Source organism: Anolis sagrei, chromosome 3 (genome assembly GCF_037176765.1).
Source record: "Anolis sagrei isolate rAnoSag1 chromosome 3, rAnoSag1.mat, whole genome shotgun sequence".
NCBI classification, from domain to species: Eukaryota; Metazoa; Chordata; class Lepidosauria; order Squamata; family Dactyloidae; genus Anolis; species Anolis sagrei.
The window spans coordinates 262,594,983-262,610,094 of record NC_090023.1 but is presented as its reverse complement, the minus strand read 5'-3'; the positions used below and the strand labels follow the sequence as shown (position 1 = coordinate 262,610,094).

Below are 15,112 nucleotides of genomic sequence, written 5' to 3'. Positions count from 1 at the left end.
TGCCAAAGTGGAGTATCTTGCATTTGTCACTGTTGAACTTCATTTTGTTAGTTTTGGCCCATCTCTCTAATCTGTCAAGATCGTTTTGAATTCTGCTCCTGTCCTCTGGACTATTGGCTATCCCTCCCAATTTGGTGTCGTCTGCAAACTTGATGATCATGCCTTCTAGCCCTTCATCTAAGTCATTAATAAAGATGTTGAACAGGACCGGGCCCAGGACGGAACCCTGCGGCACTCCGCTCGTCACTTCTTTCCAAGATGAAGAGGAAGCATTAGTGAGCACTCTCTGTGTTCGTCCACTTAACCAATTACAGATCCACCTCACCGTAGTTTTGCCTAGCCCACATTGGACTAGTTTCCTTGCTAGAAGGTCATGGGGGACCTTGTCGAAGGCCTTACTGAAATCCAGGTACGCTACATCCACGGCATTCCCCGCATCTACCCAGCTTGTAGCTCTATCGAAGAAAGAGATCAGATTAGTCTGGCATGACTTGTTTTTGATAAATCCATGTTGACTATTAGCGATGACTGCATTTGTTTCTAAGTGTTTGCAGACCGCTTCCTTAACAATCTTTTCCAGAATCTTGCCCGGTATCGACGTGAGGCTGACCGGACGGTAGTTATAGAACTCCACCAGAACAGAGCCTGTACTACTGAAGAGAGTGTAAGTAGAGTAGCATGTTTCTTTACTGTTATTATAAAATGTTTCTCTAGCTATGTGATTTTGGGAGTTTCATGTATCTATTATGTATGTTATTTTTACTCTTGTATTTAGTGCATTAAGTATAATGTGATAACAGACTACATCCTGAAGAAGATAATTATTCGAAACAAGGAGAACATACCGGGAAACCTTGTAGAAATTTTGTTACCTAAGGAAGACTCTGTTGCCTAAGAAGTACTCCTTAAGACTGTGTTGCCAAAAGAAGAATTCTTTTGAGGATAAAGACAGAGACTTTTGAATTCCTCCACTGAAATCCGACTCCAGGAAAGGATGGACTTTATTTTCTGTAGTCTACTGTTTATTTCTCTATGTTGACAAGATAATCTACGTTTACATATAATGTGCTGATAACATTCCTGTTAAATACTATAAAGTCTCAGACAATTTACTCCATTAGAGAGCATATAATCTTGATTTATATTACTTTCTTGAGAGTCTTATAAAATACACATACATACTTTCTTGTTTCTATACGACATTGCCAAAACACATAATCAAAACACATAATAATTTAAAAACACTCTGTAGAACACACATATTACTTCCACCTATTTCTAACTGTTCTGATTAATGCGCTGTCTCACTTTTGAAGCCCCCAGTGGCAAAATGGGTTAAACCCTTGTGCTGGCAGAACTGAAGATTGACAAGTCAGAGGTTCGAATCCGGGGAGAGCATGGATGAGCTCCCTCTATCAGCTCCAGCTCCTCATACGGGGGCATGAGAGAAGCCTCCCACAATTATGATAAAAACATCAAATCATCCGGGCGTCCCCTGGGCAACGTCCTTGCAGACGGCCAATTCTCTCACACCAGAAGCAACTTGCAGTTTCTCTAGTCGCTCCTGACACGACAAAAACAAAACAAAACAAAAACAGGAAAAATAAAATTAATAATAAGATAATAATAAGAAAAAATCAAATCAAATCAAAAATTGTCTACAACTTGAAGAGGAAAATCTACTTGACAGACTATCTCTCTGCGGATCAACCTACCTCACTCCCCAACTACCCCTAATTACAACCCTCTCTCTCTTTTTCTCTTTCTTTCTTTTTTTCTTCAATTTGATTGTTCCCCCTCTTTCATTATAATTTGAAAATGGTAGAAATAAAGATGATTAATCAAAAAACATCTCTCTTCAATTGCGGTGCCCAGAACTGGACACAAGGTGATTCCAGATGTGGTCTGACCAAGGCAGAATAGAGCATGGGGAGCATGACTTCCCTGGATCTAGACACTAGACTCCTATTGATGCCGGCCAAAATCCCATTGACCCCAAGATCTTTGTCACATGTAGTGCTCTCATTGATGGAGCAAAAACACATCTGCTTCTCTGACCCTGGAACTCAACAAAATTCCAAATAAAATAATAACAAATAATAAAGAGCCAGCATGGTCAAAGGCCTTATAAATCAGGCATGGGCCAACTTGGGCCCTCCCTCCAGGTGTTTTGGACTTCAACTCCCACAATTCCTAACAGCCGGAACATAAAGAACTTGCTGACTGTACGAGCTGTTCAACCGTGGAACTCTCTGCCTCGGAGTCCGGTGGAGTTTCCTTCCTTAGAAGCTTTTAAGCAGAATCTGAGTGGCCATCTGTCAGGAGTACTTCTTTAACTTCTTATAACTCAATGGGAGATCTATCTGAACATAAAGAACTTGCTGACTGTACGAGCTGTTCAACAGTGGAACTCTCTGCCTTGGAGTCCGGTGGAGTTTCCTTCCTTAGAAGCTTTTAAGCAGAATCTGGGTGGCCATCTGTCAGGAGTACTTCTTTAACTTCTTATAACTCAATGGGAGATCTATCTGAACATAAAGAACTTGCTGACTGTACGAGCTGTTCAACAGTGGAACTCTCTGCCTCGGAGTCCGGTGGAGTTTCCTTCCTTAGAAGCTTTTAAGCAGAATCTGGGTGGCCATCTGTCAGGAGTACTTCTTTAACTTCTTATAACTCAATGGGAGATCTATCTGAACATAAAGAACTTGCTGACTGTACGAGCTGTTCAACAGTGGAACTCTCTGCCTCGGAGTCCGCTGGAGTTTCCTTCCTTAGAAGCTTTTAAGCAGAATCTGGGTGGCCATCTGTCAGGAGTACTTCTTTAACTTCTTATAACTCAATGGGAGATCTATCTGAACATAAAGAACTTGCTGACTGTACGAGCTGTTCAACAGTGGAACTCTCTGCCTCGGAGTCCGGTGGAGTTTCCTTCCTTAGAAGCTTTTAAGCAGAATCTGGGTGGCCATCTGTCAGGAGTACTTCTTTAACTTCTTATAACTCAATGGGAGATCTATCTGAACATAAAGAACTTGCTGACTGTACGAGCTGTTCAACAGTGGAACTCTCTGCCTCGGAGTCCGGTGGAGTTTCCTTCCTTAGAAGCTTTTAAGCAGAATCTGGGTGGCCATCTGCCAGGAGTACTTCTTTAACTTCTTATAACTCAATGGGAGATCTATCTGAACATAAAGAACTTGCTGACTGTACGAGCTGTTCAACAGTGGAACTCTCTGCCTCGGAGTCCGCTGGAGTTTCCTTCCTTAGAAGCTTTTAAGCAGAATCTGGGTGGCCATCTGTCAGGAGTACTTCTTTAACTTCTTATAACTCAATGGGAGATCTATCTGAACATAAAGAACTTGCTGACTGTACGAGCTGTTCAACAATGGAACTCTCTGCCTCGGAGTCCGGTGGAGTTTCCTTCCTTAGAAGCTTTCAAGCAGAAATTCCCATTCTTTGCTTTTGCCAGGTTAGCGGACTCCAATTCCCAGAAGTCTTTCCCAGCTAGGGCAACCGTTAGGAATTCTGGGAGTTGGAGTTCAGTAGCCTGGCGGAGGCGGGCCTTTCTCTAATTGGACCGCGACGACTCTTTAAGCCCCGCCCCTTTGGCGCGTAGAACGCCGCTCGCGTGCTCTCCTCGTGGATTGGTTCGATTAGGCCACGCCTCCGATCTCGCGCCTGCGCAGATCAGAGCCGTGTCATTCTCTGAGAGGAAGCGATGGAGGACGGCGGCGGCAGTCAGAGGCGGGCTCAGCCGAGCGGTTCAGGCCCGGGGCCTGGAGACGAGAAGACGCCGGGGCCGTGGAGTCGGGACAAGAAGGACCCCAATGCGATTGTGGCGGACAAGGAGCAGGAGCTGGTGAGGAGCCCGAGGGAGAAAGAGAGGGAGGCAGGCAGGCGAGCTGAGTCACTACTAGGCCGCAGGAGGAGGGCCGCCGTCGCCATGGCAACGCCCCCCTTGATTGGGGGAACTCAGGGTTCCTCAGCTGTCAATCACACCCCATGCAGTTGCTCTAAAGGCCAAGTGTTTGGGAATTGGGTCCTTGTCAAACCATATCCCTTCCAGGGATGCATTTAGAATTAAAGCAGACTCTATCTCAGGCATGGCCTAATTTGGGCCTTCCAGGGGTTTTGGACTCCAACTCCCACAATTCCTAACAGCCTACCGGCTGTTAGGAATTGTGGGAGTTGGAGTCCAAAACCCCTGGAAGGCCCAAATTAGCCCATGCCTGAGATAGAGTCTGTGGATAGGGATGGCCCACTGTCTTTCCAGGATAACCCAGTGATACCGTAAGTTACCAAAGATGTGAAGGTACACAACAGTAACAGCAAAGCTCTAAGGTGCTGAAAAGTTAACATACTCTCATTGATGACAAGAAGTAGCTTCATAGCATACTGCTGGGAGCAAGAACATAACGGGAAGTTAAATATGATCTCCAATGCCCTAAATACAATATAATACTACTAATAATATGATATTATAATTATATATTTTATATTACATGTAATATTACTAATAATATTACAGTGTAATGTTATAGTACAATATAATAATATATAATACTAATACTTTTTTCTTTTTTTGTCGTGTCAGGAGCGACTTGAGAAATTGCAAGTCGCTTCTGGTGTGACAGAATTGGCCGTCCGCAAGGACGTTGCCCAGGGGATGCCTGGATGGTTGTTTTTTTTTTTAATGTTTTACCATCCTTGTGAGAGGCTTCTCTCATGTCCCCGCATGAGGAGCTGGAGCTGATAGAGGGAGATCATCCACGCTCTCCCCGGATTCGAACCTGCGACCTGTCGGTCTTCAGTCCTGCCGGCACAGGGGTTTAACCCACTGCGCCACCGGGGGCTCCATTTACTAATAATAATACAGTATAATAGTACAGTATAATGACATAGTACAATATAGTAATATATAATACTAATATACTAATATTATGCTATGGTAATAATATGTTATATTTATATATTACTTGTAAGCCACTCTGAGTCCCCTTCAGGGTGAGAAGAGCGGCATATAAATGTCGTAAATAAATAAATAAATAAAAATTAGTCCCAGGTTGAGTCTCCCATTGAGTTAATAAGTTAAGGAAATTTCTATTAATTCATTTAGGCTCCCAATTTGTTGCAGGCCAATGTCTGCTAATTTCTTGGTTGTTTATCATAGGAGTAAAGTGAAAATTGTTCTAGCATTGCTTCCTTTTTGTGGAAAAAAGGGATGGGGAAAGAGTGAGAACTGGTGCTTTGTCTGCCTTAGATGGAATCCTCTCCATCTGAAAATCAGCACAGATCACTTAAAAATACATAGCATTTTCAGTGCAATCCTCTGTGAAAAGTACGTCTCCGATCTCTGCTTCCTGAATAGATACAGAAGTGTTTGTGAAATGGGGGCCTTGTTTAAATTTCCCCTGAAATAACACCTATCTACCTACGAGTCTAAGTATTTAGGACAGTAGGAGACAACTACAAAGGTACAAAGTATGTCTGGATTTCAATTCTGACATTTTGAGTAAAGCTTTAACAAAATCATAAAATTGGAAGACACTTCGAGAGCAAAAAGTGTCAAGTTTGCAAATGAAATTAAAAAGTCAGTGTAACTCTTAAACTAGATTTCCTCTGTGTTCTTGTCTTGATTCATTTACTGGATGTATTTGAATTTACTTTGGATGTTTGTAGTCTTCATCTGCCTGGTGCATTTTGACATTGCAAATCTACTGCTATCCCCTTTGGCTCAATAAAGAGATGTGCATGATTTCCAGTAAATACTTCTGTTTTTCTGAAGAAAGAGATCTCTTGGTTCTCTATAACTCTTAGTATTTTACTGCCGCTGCAGTCCAGAACAGTCAAGAGATGAAGTTGGAGGATTGTGGCTTTTTGAGTAATTAAATTTTCTAACAGCTTACATTTTCATCTCTCTTCTCTTCATTCCATATAGTCTGAAGAAGATAAGCAACTACAGGATGAGTTGGAAATGCTTGTGGAGCGCTTGGGGGTAAGTTTCAAGTTCCACCAGGAGCCTGTGGACATCTTAACAGCAGAGTATGATGTTTCCGTATGGTTTTTCCAAGGATGAAACTATTGAACAGGGATGGGTGAGATTGTGCCCTCCACATGTTGTTGTTCTTCCCATTAACCCCCTTTGTCTTTTGTAGCCAAGACAGAATGGGAGATCATGGTAGTAATAGTCCCCCATGTTTGGAGGGTCACAGGTTTCACAGTTCTAAAATGCTTCTCTACCTTCGTAGAACAGACATGAATGTGCAGATTCTTAAATTTTATTCTGATGTTTGCTTTATGCTTTTCATGTTACTGTATTGTAATGCACTTCTGGGTTTGGCCTCATGTAAGCTGCCCCAAGTCCCCTTTGGGGAGATGGTGGTGGGGTGTAAATAAAGTTTATTATTATTATTGTTGTTATTAAATATCTGGGTGCATATGGAATGTTGTAGCTGTGCTGATAACAGGTAAAGGATGTCTTGTAGACATAAGTGTTTGAGTAGGTTCATGATTACAGTGTACAGTGAGATCTACAAGAAATTCTTTTTCTGTTTGACACTCTAAGCAGTTTTCTAATTGCAAAGGTGTGCATTACCTAACACATTATAGAGTAACTTTACTGTAGTTGGTGGGGGATTTGAAAGCAGGAGTTGTTTCCCCTGACGGCAGCTAATGTGCTTGCAGGAGCAGGATACCTCTCTCTATCGGCCTGCCCTGGAGGAGCTGCGCAGGCAGATTCGCTCTTCCACGACTTCCATGACCTCTGTGCCCAAGCCCCTGAAGTTTCTACGACCACATTATGGCAAATTGAAAGAGATCTACGAAAACATGGCTGCAGGGGAAAATAAGGTATGTATTCTGATCTAGCCACAGAAAGCAATAGGTGTTGTTTTCTTGGCGTGGTTTTCATCTGTCTTAGTTGCACTGGAGGAAACATAGGTTGCAAGTGGGTCAAATTCTATTGATCAAAGAAATGGGAATTCTTCTTCTATTATTATTATTATTATTATTATTATTATTATTATTATTATTGCTACTAGCCATCCCCTGCCACGCATTGCTGTGGCCCAGTTTGGTGATCTGGAAAATAAAGTAACTAGAAAGTGTTGGTTTTTAATATATGTAAGTTCTTTATGCTTGTGGGTAAACAGTATTTCTTGCTGTTTCTTCGTCAGTGCTTATGTGGAGATTGTTTGGTTTGCCTAATCTGGAAAATGCAATTTATAATTGTCCTTCTTTAGGGGTCCCTTTCAAATCTATGATACTATATTTCTCGGTGTGTGAATCATATATAGCTGGAAGGCTCTTTGTCAGGAGGGCTTTGATTATGTTTTCTTGCCCTGATGAAGGGAGTTGGACTGGATGGCTTTAAGTATTTTCTGTTGGTCATGGGGGTTCTGTGTGGGAGGTTTGCCCCAATTCTGTCATTGGTGGGGTTCAGAATGCTCTTTGATTGTAGGTGAACTATAAATCCCAGTAACAACAACTACCAATTATCAAGGTCTATTTCCCCTAAACTCCATCCTTGTTCACATTTGGGCATATGGAATACTCGTGCCAAGTTTGGTCCAGATGCATCATTGTTTGAGTCCACAATGCTCTCTGGGTGTAGGTGTACTACAACTCCCAAACTCAAGATCAATGCCCACCAAACCCTTCCAGTATTTTCTGTTGGTCAAGGGAGTCCTGTATGCCACATTTGGTTCAATTCCATCATTGGTGGAGTTCAGAATTCTCTTTGATTGTAGGTGAACTATAAATCCCAGCAACTACACCTCCCAAATGGCAAAATCTATTTTTTTGAGTGATGGTCACTCCTTGGATTAGTAGGTGTCTTGTGGCCAAATTTTGCGGCAATTCGTCCAGTGGTTTTTGAGTTATGTTAATCCCACAAACGAACATTGCATTTTTATTTATATAGATTATCTCTCTCTTGCTTTATATCTCTAAAAAGAGGCCCAAAATGGCTAGCATTGAAAACAGTACAGTATATAAATTAGAACCTAAAAACATGCAACCATTAAAATAGGATTAAACATTGAAATTTTTTAAATAAACAGTGGAATACATTCAAATCCTATTTGCATCCCTAAAATACATACCTAGTGTGGATTTCAAAGCTAGGAACCAATAGAGTGCTTGGTTGTTTGTTTAGTGCAGGGCATTTTTATCTTGGTTCCGTGGAAAGAGATGACCTATCTTGATGAACATGCCATGTCTTTCCCTTTTCATCTTAAAGGAGTGCTAATTCTGAATGGTTAGGAGAGTGCAATGCTACATACCAGAACACTGTGTGGCTTCTCACTTGCATTCAGATATGTGAAAGACACTACTCAAGCTGTCTTTCATGTGCAATAGTTTCATATGAGATGTGCATCTCTAATCATTCCTTTTCTGCTTGCAGCGATTTTCAGCTGACATAATCTCTGTTCTGGCCATGACGATGAGTGGAGAACGGGAGTGTCTGAAATACCGGCTGGTGGGATCCCAGGAACCCTTGGCCTCATGGGGCCATGAATATGTTAGGTAAGTAGGGAATGAAGAGGCAAAACCAGCTAAAACTCTAGAGTGAATTTCTTTGACAGTTTTTAAAGTAACTTTCATTCCATGTTTCTCTGAGGAAGTCAAGGCAGCATGCTTAGAACTCAGTGGTTCATTATTGTTATTTCATCATTGGCTATTGTATTTTGTTATATTTTAGTTCATGCGCAATTCAGCTATAAGGTTATAATTCTGCCCAGTAAAATAATAAGCAAAACTTTGTTTGGTGAGCTTTTGTTGGGAATCCTTTAGTTGAGAATAATATAGCAGGTTGGATTAAATTAGTCTCTCGATTTCTTCCAGCTCTTCAGTATTCTGATTCTTTGATGTCTTCCTTCTTTTTCAATGCACCTTTCTTTCTCTGTCTCCACAGGCATCTAGCTGGTGAAGTTGCCAAGGAGTGGCAGGAAATTGATGAGGCTGACAAGACCCAGAAGGACACACTGCTAACCCTTGTAAAGGAGATCGTGCCGTACAACATGGCCCACAATGCCGAACATGAAGCCTGTGATTTGCTCATGGAGATTGAACAGATGGACATGCTGGAGGAATATATTGATGACAATGCCTATGCGAAAGTCTGCCTCTACCTGACTAGGTGGGTCAGTTATGATAAGACAGATTGTGTGTCTGTGTGTAAGAACTGAATAGCTTTTGAGAGCAGGGCATGGCCTTGGGCTTTTTTTTTTTTTTTTTGTAGTGTCAGGAGTGACTTGAGAAACTGCAAATCGCTTCTGGTGTGAGAGAATTTGCCGTCTGCAAGGACGTTGCCCAGGGGACACCCGGATGATTTGATGTTTTTATCATCCTTGTGGGGGGCTTCTCTCATGTCCCCGCATGAGGAGCTGGAGCTGATAGAGGGAGCTCATCTGCCTCTCCCCGGATTCGAACCTGCGACCTGTCGGTCTTCAGTCCTGCTGGCACAAGAGTTTAACCCACTGCGCCCATGGGCTTGGGCTGAAAATAAGAGAATCCAGAACCAGTTTCTTCTGACTGCTTTCAGATGTACAAAACACAACAAATAGCACTTGGAATAACTTCATTTGGGGAGGTGGATAACAGTTTGTTGTATTGTCAGTCCTCCACATTTGTGGGTTTAAGTTTTGTGGATTTGATTATAACGTTATCTCTAGTTCCTCTAGCGTAACTATGACCAATTTATTCTGGAAGCTGGGGGTTTTTTTTGGGGGGGGGTGTTTTGTTTTGTTATTGTTTTTTTTTGTTTTTTGTTTTGCTTTTTTCTCACTTTTACAGGGATCCAGAGCTTTTCACCCCAGTGAATGTGGACGAATGACTGTGTTAATTTTTTAAAACAGCAAATCATATAATTCAAAGTGTTTTCTTATGGAGAGTTTCTTATACCAGATATTAGAGAGCATTGTTCAGTTATTCTTTTTTAAAAAATCTTAGAAAGCTTAAGGCAGTGCTTCTCTAACTGTGCTCCTTCGGATGTTTTGGACTTCAGCTCCCTCAATTCCTAACAACTGGTAAACTGACTGGGATTTTGGTAGCTGAAGTAAAAAAAATAAAAAGAGTGAAGGAAAATAAAAACCTGGCTTTGGGATTAGGCTTTCGAATAATAGAGCAGTGCAATAACAGATTTGGAATATGCACAATAACTACGAAATGTCTTTAGACTACAAGTCTGACTAGTGTGATTATAGAATGTCATATTTTTAAACGTTTAAATGCTTAATCTGTATTAATTTAAATTTAATTTTAATGTTACTGGAATTGTATGTGTTTTAAGGCATTGAATTATTGCCTATATGTAAGCCACCTTGAGTCCCCTTCGGGGTAGAGAAAGGCGGAATATAAATAGGGTAAATTGATAAAAAATAAAATAAATACAGCTTGAAAAACTCTCACAACCCAGTGTAGTGCTTGCCTCCTTTTTTCTTTCTTTTTTTAAATAATCTTTATTGTGAGTTTTTTTTCCTTTTAACAATTGTGAAAAGTAGTAGAAGAGAAAAGGGGGGAAAAGAAGGAAAAGAAAAAGAGGAAAAGAGTGGAGTTGAGGGGGAAGTACAAATATTCAGTGGGATAGGGTGGTGATGTATGTATCAGTTCGCAGGGGTAAATTTAAAAAAGTGTTTCTTTATATTTTTTTGTTTTGTAATCACCTTCCTTCTATTTCCTCCTTTTTTTTCTTTTACTCCATCTGTGTTATTTTCTTTTCCTTAAGATATATTCTCGGTGGTTGCTAATCAATCTTATTCTTTCTATTTTGGTCATACAGCATATTCGCCAAGGAGTCCATGTCCATAAACTCCCTTATTTTAGCGATCCATGTTTCAAAGGTCGGGGGCTCTTTGTCTTTCCATCTGCTTGCCAGGATTGTTCTTGTGGCCGTCGTCATGTAATATAATAGCTTGTCGTTATTTTTCCCTAAATCAATTTCCATTAAATTTAATAGATAGTATTCAGGTTTTAAGTCAAATTTGATCTGCAGTATTTTTTGTATATGAACTTGTACATATGCTTGCCTCCTTTCTTGTCACACGCTAAGTTACCACCACTGGATTCCCTCAGCTTTGGTAGCTATTGACCTTCATTTTCTTCCATCTTTCTTCCTCTTTCCCTGAAGCTGTGTCAGCTATGTTCCTGAACCTGAGAATTCAGCCCTCCTCCGCTGTGCTCTCAGCATCTTCCGCAAGTTCAACCGCTACCCAGAAGCTCTACGCCTAGCTCTTATGCTGAATGACATGGAATTGGCTGAGAACATCTTCATCTCCTGCAAAGATGTGTATGTATCAGTCTTGTTTACTGTACTGTAGAAAGTCCTGAACACAGAATTATGGATGGGTGGGGACATGCAACTGGAGAAGAGAAGTTTTCAGTGATTAGAAAGATGTAGTGAAGGGGTTTTTTGTATTTTTAATTCACTTCATCTGCCAGGGAGAGGAATCCTCTTAAGACCTGTCTGCTGGTCTTAACTTGATCACTGCCCACACTTCATATTTGTTTGGTGTTGTTCCACATCTCAAAGTGTGTGAGCAGAGACAGGAGAAATTGTTTAATAGAAATAGAAAAAGAAAAAAAAAGTTAAGAGAGCTCAAGACTTATTTATTTATTGTGTCAGAAGCGAGTTGAGCATACAGTTAAAATGCATTTAAAAACACAAACAAAGTTAAAAAGAACTTGGCAGTATGCTCAATGCCCTTTAGCCAGAAGTTGGCCACTTAGAGTGCCTCTGGTGTCGCTGTGAGAAGGTCCTCCATTGTGCATGTGGCAGGGCTCAGACCGCATTGTAGTAAGTGGTCTGTGGTTTGCTCTTCTCCGCACTCGCATGGCGTGGACTCCACTTTGTGGCCCCATTTCTTAAAGTTAACTCTGCATCTTGTGGTGCCAGAGTGCAGCATGCTCAGCACCTTCCAGGTCATCCACTCTTCTCTGTGACTAGGAGGGAGTTTCTCATTTAGTCTCAGCCACTGATTGAGGTTCCGGGTTTTAGCCTGCCACTTTTAGAATCTTGCTTGATGAGGTGTTCCTGCGAGTATCTCTGTAGATCAGGGGTCGTCAGACTTTTTAAGCAGAGGGCCAGGTCACAGTCTCTCAAGCTGTTGGAGGGCTGGATTATAATTTGAAAAAAAACCCCCATGAATGAATTCCTATGCACACTGCACATATCTTATTTGTTGTGCAAAAAACACTTAAAAACAATACAACAATTAAAATTAAGAACAACTTTAACAAATATAAACTTATTAGTATTTTAATGGGAAGTGTGGGACTGCTTTTGGCTGATGAGATAGGATTGTTGTTGTTGTTGTTGTTGTGTGCTTTCAACTAATTTCAGACTTAGGTTGACCCTGAGTGAGGGCTGGTTAAATGATCTAGGAGGGCCGTATCCTGTCCCCGGGCCATAGTTTGAGGACCCCTGCTGTAGATCTTAGGAAGCTGTTTCTTGATTTAAGTCATTGGCATGCTGGCTGACATTTGAACAGAGGATGGGCTGGAGATGTCAATGCCTTGTTCCTTTCATTGCTGGCTGCTACTTCCAGGTGGATTTCAGGTGGTGTATTACCAGCTAAACAGTGTAATTTCTCCACACTAAAGAGATCCAGGTTCACATTTCTGCTGAGCCACAAAGCTCACTGAATGACCTTTCTTTGGGTCAAACTAGAGGGAGGTGGGAGAACCTAAAGGACTGAGCCCAGCATCTACTGTTGGGAGTCTTCCAGAGTTAAAGGTCTGCTCAGAAAAGGTTCTAAATGCCTTTTAGTGGCTAAGAACTTGCTCTGCTTCTGGCTTCCAGGATTTTTGAAGACTTAAAAGATAGGAAGGCATTCCAGATAGGAAAACATTAGTTACCTGTAAGCCTTATGACTTCAGGCTGTGAAATATTACATGTCCACTTTCTGGTACTGGGATCTATCTAATGTTAGTTCTGCTTGGAATGGACCCACTGGGATTAGTAGGATTTAATTGTAACAAACATATCCCAATCATTTAACTGGTCCTTGATATTAACTTTGAATTAAGTTTACTAATGCACCTGCCTTGTTCTAATTCTTTTTAAAAAAAACAACAACACAATTTTTGTTCAAAGAAAAAAACGTACAATCAAGTTACAATACTCCACTTTGGCAGATAAAATTAAAAGCAAAGATACAGAATGTGTGACGTCTGGCTTGATAGTATGTGTAAAAAAGATCTTGGACTCTTCATGGGCAGAAAGATGAACATGAGCCAGGAATGAGATGCTGCAGCTAAAAAGGCCAATGGGATTTTGGCCTGCATCAATAGGATTATAGTGCCTAGATCCTGGGAAGTCATGGTCCCCCTCTATTCTGCCTTGGTCAGATCACACCTGGAATCACATTGTGTCCAGTTCTGGGCAGTGCAGTTTAAGGGAGATGGTGACAAGCTGGAATGTGTCCAGAGGAGAGTGAATAAAATGATCAAGGGTCTGGAGAACAAGCCCTATGAGGAGTGGCTTAAAAAGTTGGGCATGTCTAGCCTGCAGAAGAGAAGGCTGAGAGGAGACATGATGAAGGCCATGGATCAAGATATGAGGGGAAGTCATAGGGAGGAGGGAGCAAGCTTGTTTTCTTCTCTGGACACTAGTATGCAGAACAATGGCTTCAACCTACAGGAAAGGAGATTCCACCTGAACATTAGAAAGAACTTTCTAACTGTGAGAGCTGTTCAGCAGTGGAACTCTCTTTCTACCCCAGAGTGTGGTGAAGGCTCCTTCTTTGGAGGCTTTTAAATACAGGCTGGATGGCTATCTGTTGGGGATGCTTTGAATGTGATTTTCCTGCTTCTTGGAAGTATAGGGTTGGACTGGATGGCCCACAAAGTCTCTTCCAACTCTAAATAGTAAAAAAAAACCCAAAACAGACATATACAAAAAACAAATTTCATAAAACAAAAAGACAATACTTCCGCAAGAATAAAAAAGACACCTAGAGCAACTAACAAACATGATATAAAACAATCATCCTAACCACTACAACCTCACATAACCCTACTAATCCTGTCCTACACAAACAGCAATGCAACTTAATCTATTAATCTCACACTCTGATTCTTGTTTGGTTTTTACAGGGTTGTTCAGAAGCAAATGGCCTTCATGCTGGGTCGCCACGGGGTCTTTCTGGAGCTGAGTGAGGATGTTGAGGAATATGAAGATCTCACAGAAATCATGTCCAACGTTCAGCTCAATAGCAACTTTCTGGCTTTGGCCAGAGAGGTGAATACACTTTATTTTGACGTTGAGCTTTTTCCACTTCTCCCTTAGGCCATTCAACAGTCTCCATCATCCAATCTTCCTTGAACTGTTACCTTAAAAAAAATCATAAGGAACCAGTGGGTTTTTTCGGGAGTGTGGGGAGCTGGTCTGAAGCACTTGTGCTAAAGGGGCTAGGGTTCCCTCTTGGTATCTGATCACTCACTCATAGAAAAGAACTGGCTTAGAGATTAATGAGGGTATTGTGTTTCAGATGTTCGTTGGGCTGCAGCTCACAAGCACTGGCCTTGTCCCAAGCCTACCACTGGCATTGTGACTAGTGTTGGGGGCACTTGAAGTCCAACACCATCTAAAGGCTTGCACGTTACATGCCCCAGAGCTAGATATGTATTTGTTCTCTCAACCAAAACGAGTACCTTGTATGCCTGGAATTCCTTGGTATAATAACTCATCTACAGGACAAGATACATTAATATCTTCTTTTTCTTTCAGTTGGACATCATGGAGCCCAAAGTGCCAGATGATATTTACAAAACACATCTAGAAAACAATCGTAAGTGCTCAAGCAATGAAGTTTGAGGTCTGTGTATGCTGGTTTTGGGTGCTGTCTCCATTCTGGGTTATACTCAAATCAAAACTTGTGGTGTATATAAATGCTGACTCCAAGTACTCTCCTTTGATACTTCATCATACAAAATGGTCCACTTTTAGTAGGTTGTTTTTCTATATGCCTATGTGAGTTCTGGGAGTCCCCAGTGGCATAGCGGATTAAACTGCTGAGCTGCTGAACTTGCTGACAGAAAGGTCGGCGGTTTGAATCCAGGGAGCAAGGTAAGCTCCAATTGCTAGCTCCAGCTTCTGCCAACTTAGCAGTTTGAAAACATG

At 41.4% G+C, this 15,112-nt stretch overlaps 1 protein-coding gene across 1 annotated transcript in view; it reads left to right on the top strand.

The window, feature by feature from the left end:
* Positions 1 to 3,675: 3,675 nt before the first annotated feature.
* The window catches only part of PSMD2 (proteasome 26S subunit ubiquitin receptor, non-ATPase 2), a 40,316-nt gene continuing 28,879 nt past the window's right edge, over positions 3,676 to 15,112 (top strand). The window contains exons 1-8 of the mRNA XM_060767390.2: positions 3,676 to 3,850; positions 5,930 to 5,986; positions 6,676 to 6,840; positions 8,396 to 8,517; positions 8,906 to 9,130; positions 11,120 to 11,278; positions 14,086 to 14,230; positions 14,720 to 14,780. Of these exons, the coding sequence (XP_060623373.2) occupies positions 3,710 to 3,850; positions 5,930 to 5,986; positions 6,676 to 6,840; positions 8,396 to 8,517; positions 8,906 to 9,130; positions 11,120 to 11,278; positions 14,086 to 14,230; positions 14,720 to 14,780 (1,075 nt within the window). The 5' untranslated portion in view covers positions 3,676 to 3,709. The remainder of the gene's footprint in view (positions 3,851 to 5,929; positions 5,987 to 6,675; positions 6,841 to 8,395; positions 8,518 to 8,905; positions 9,131 to 11,119; positions 11,279 to 14,085; positions 14,231 to 14,719; positions 14,781 to 15,112) is intronic.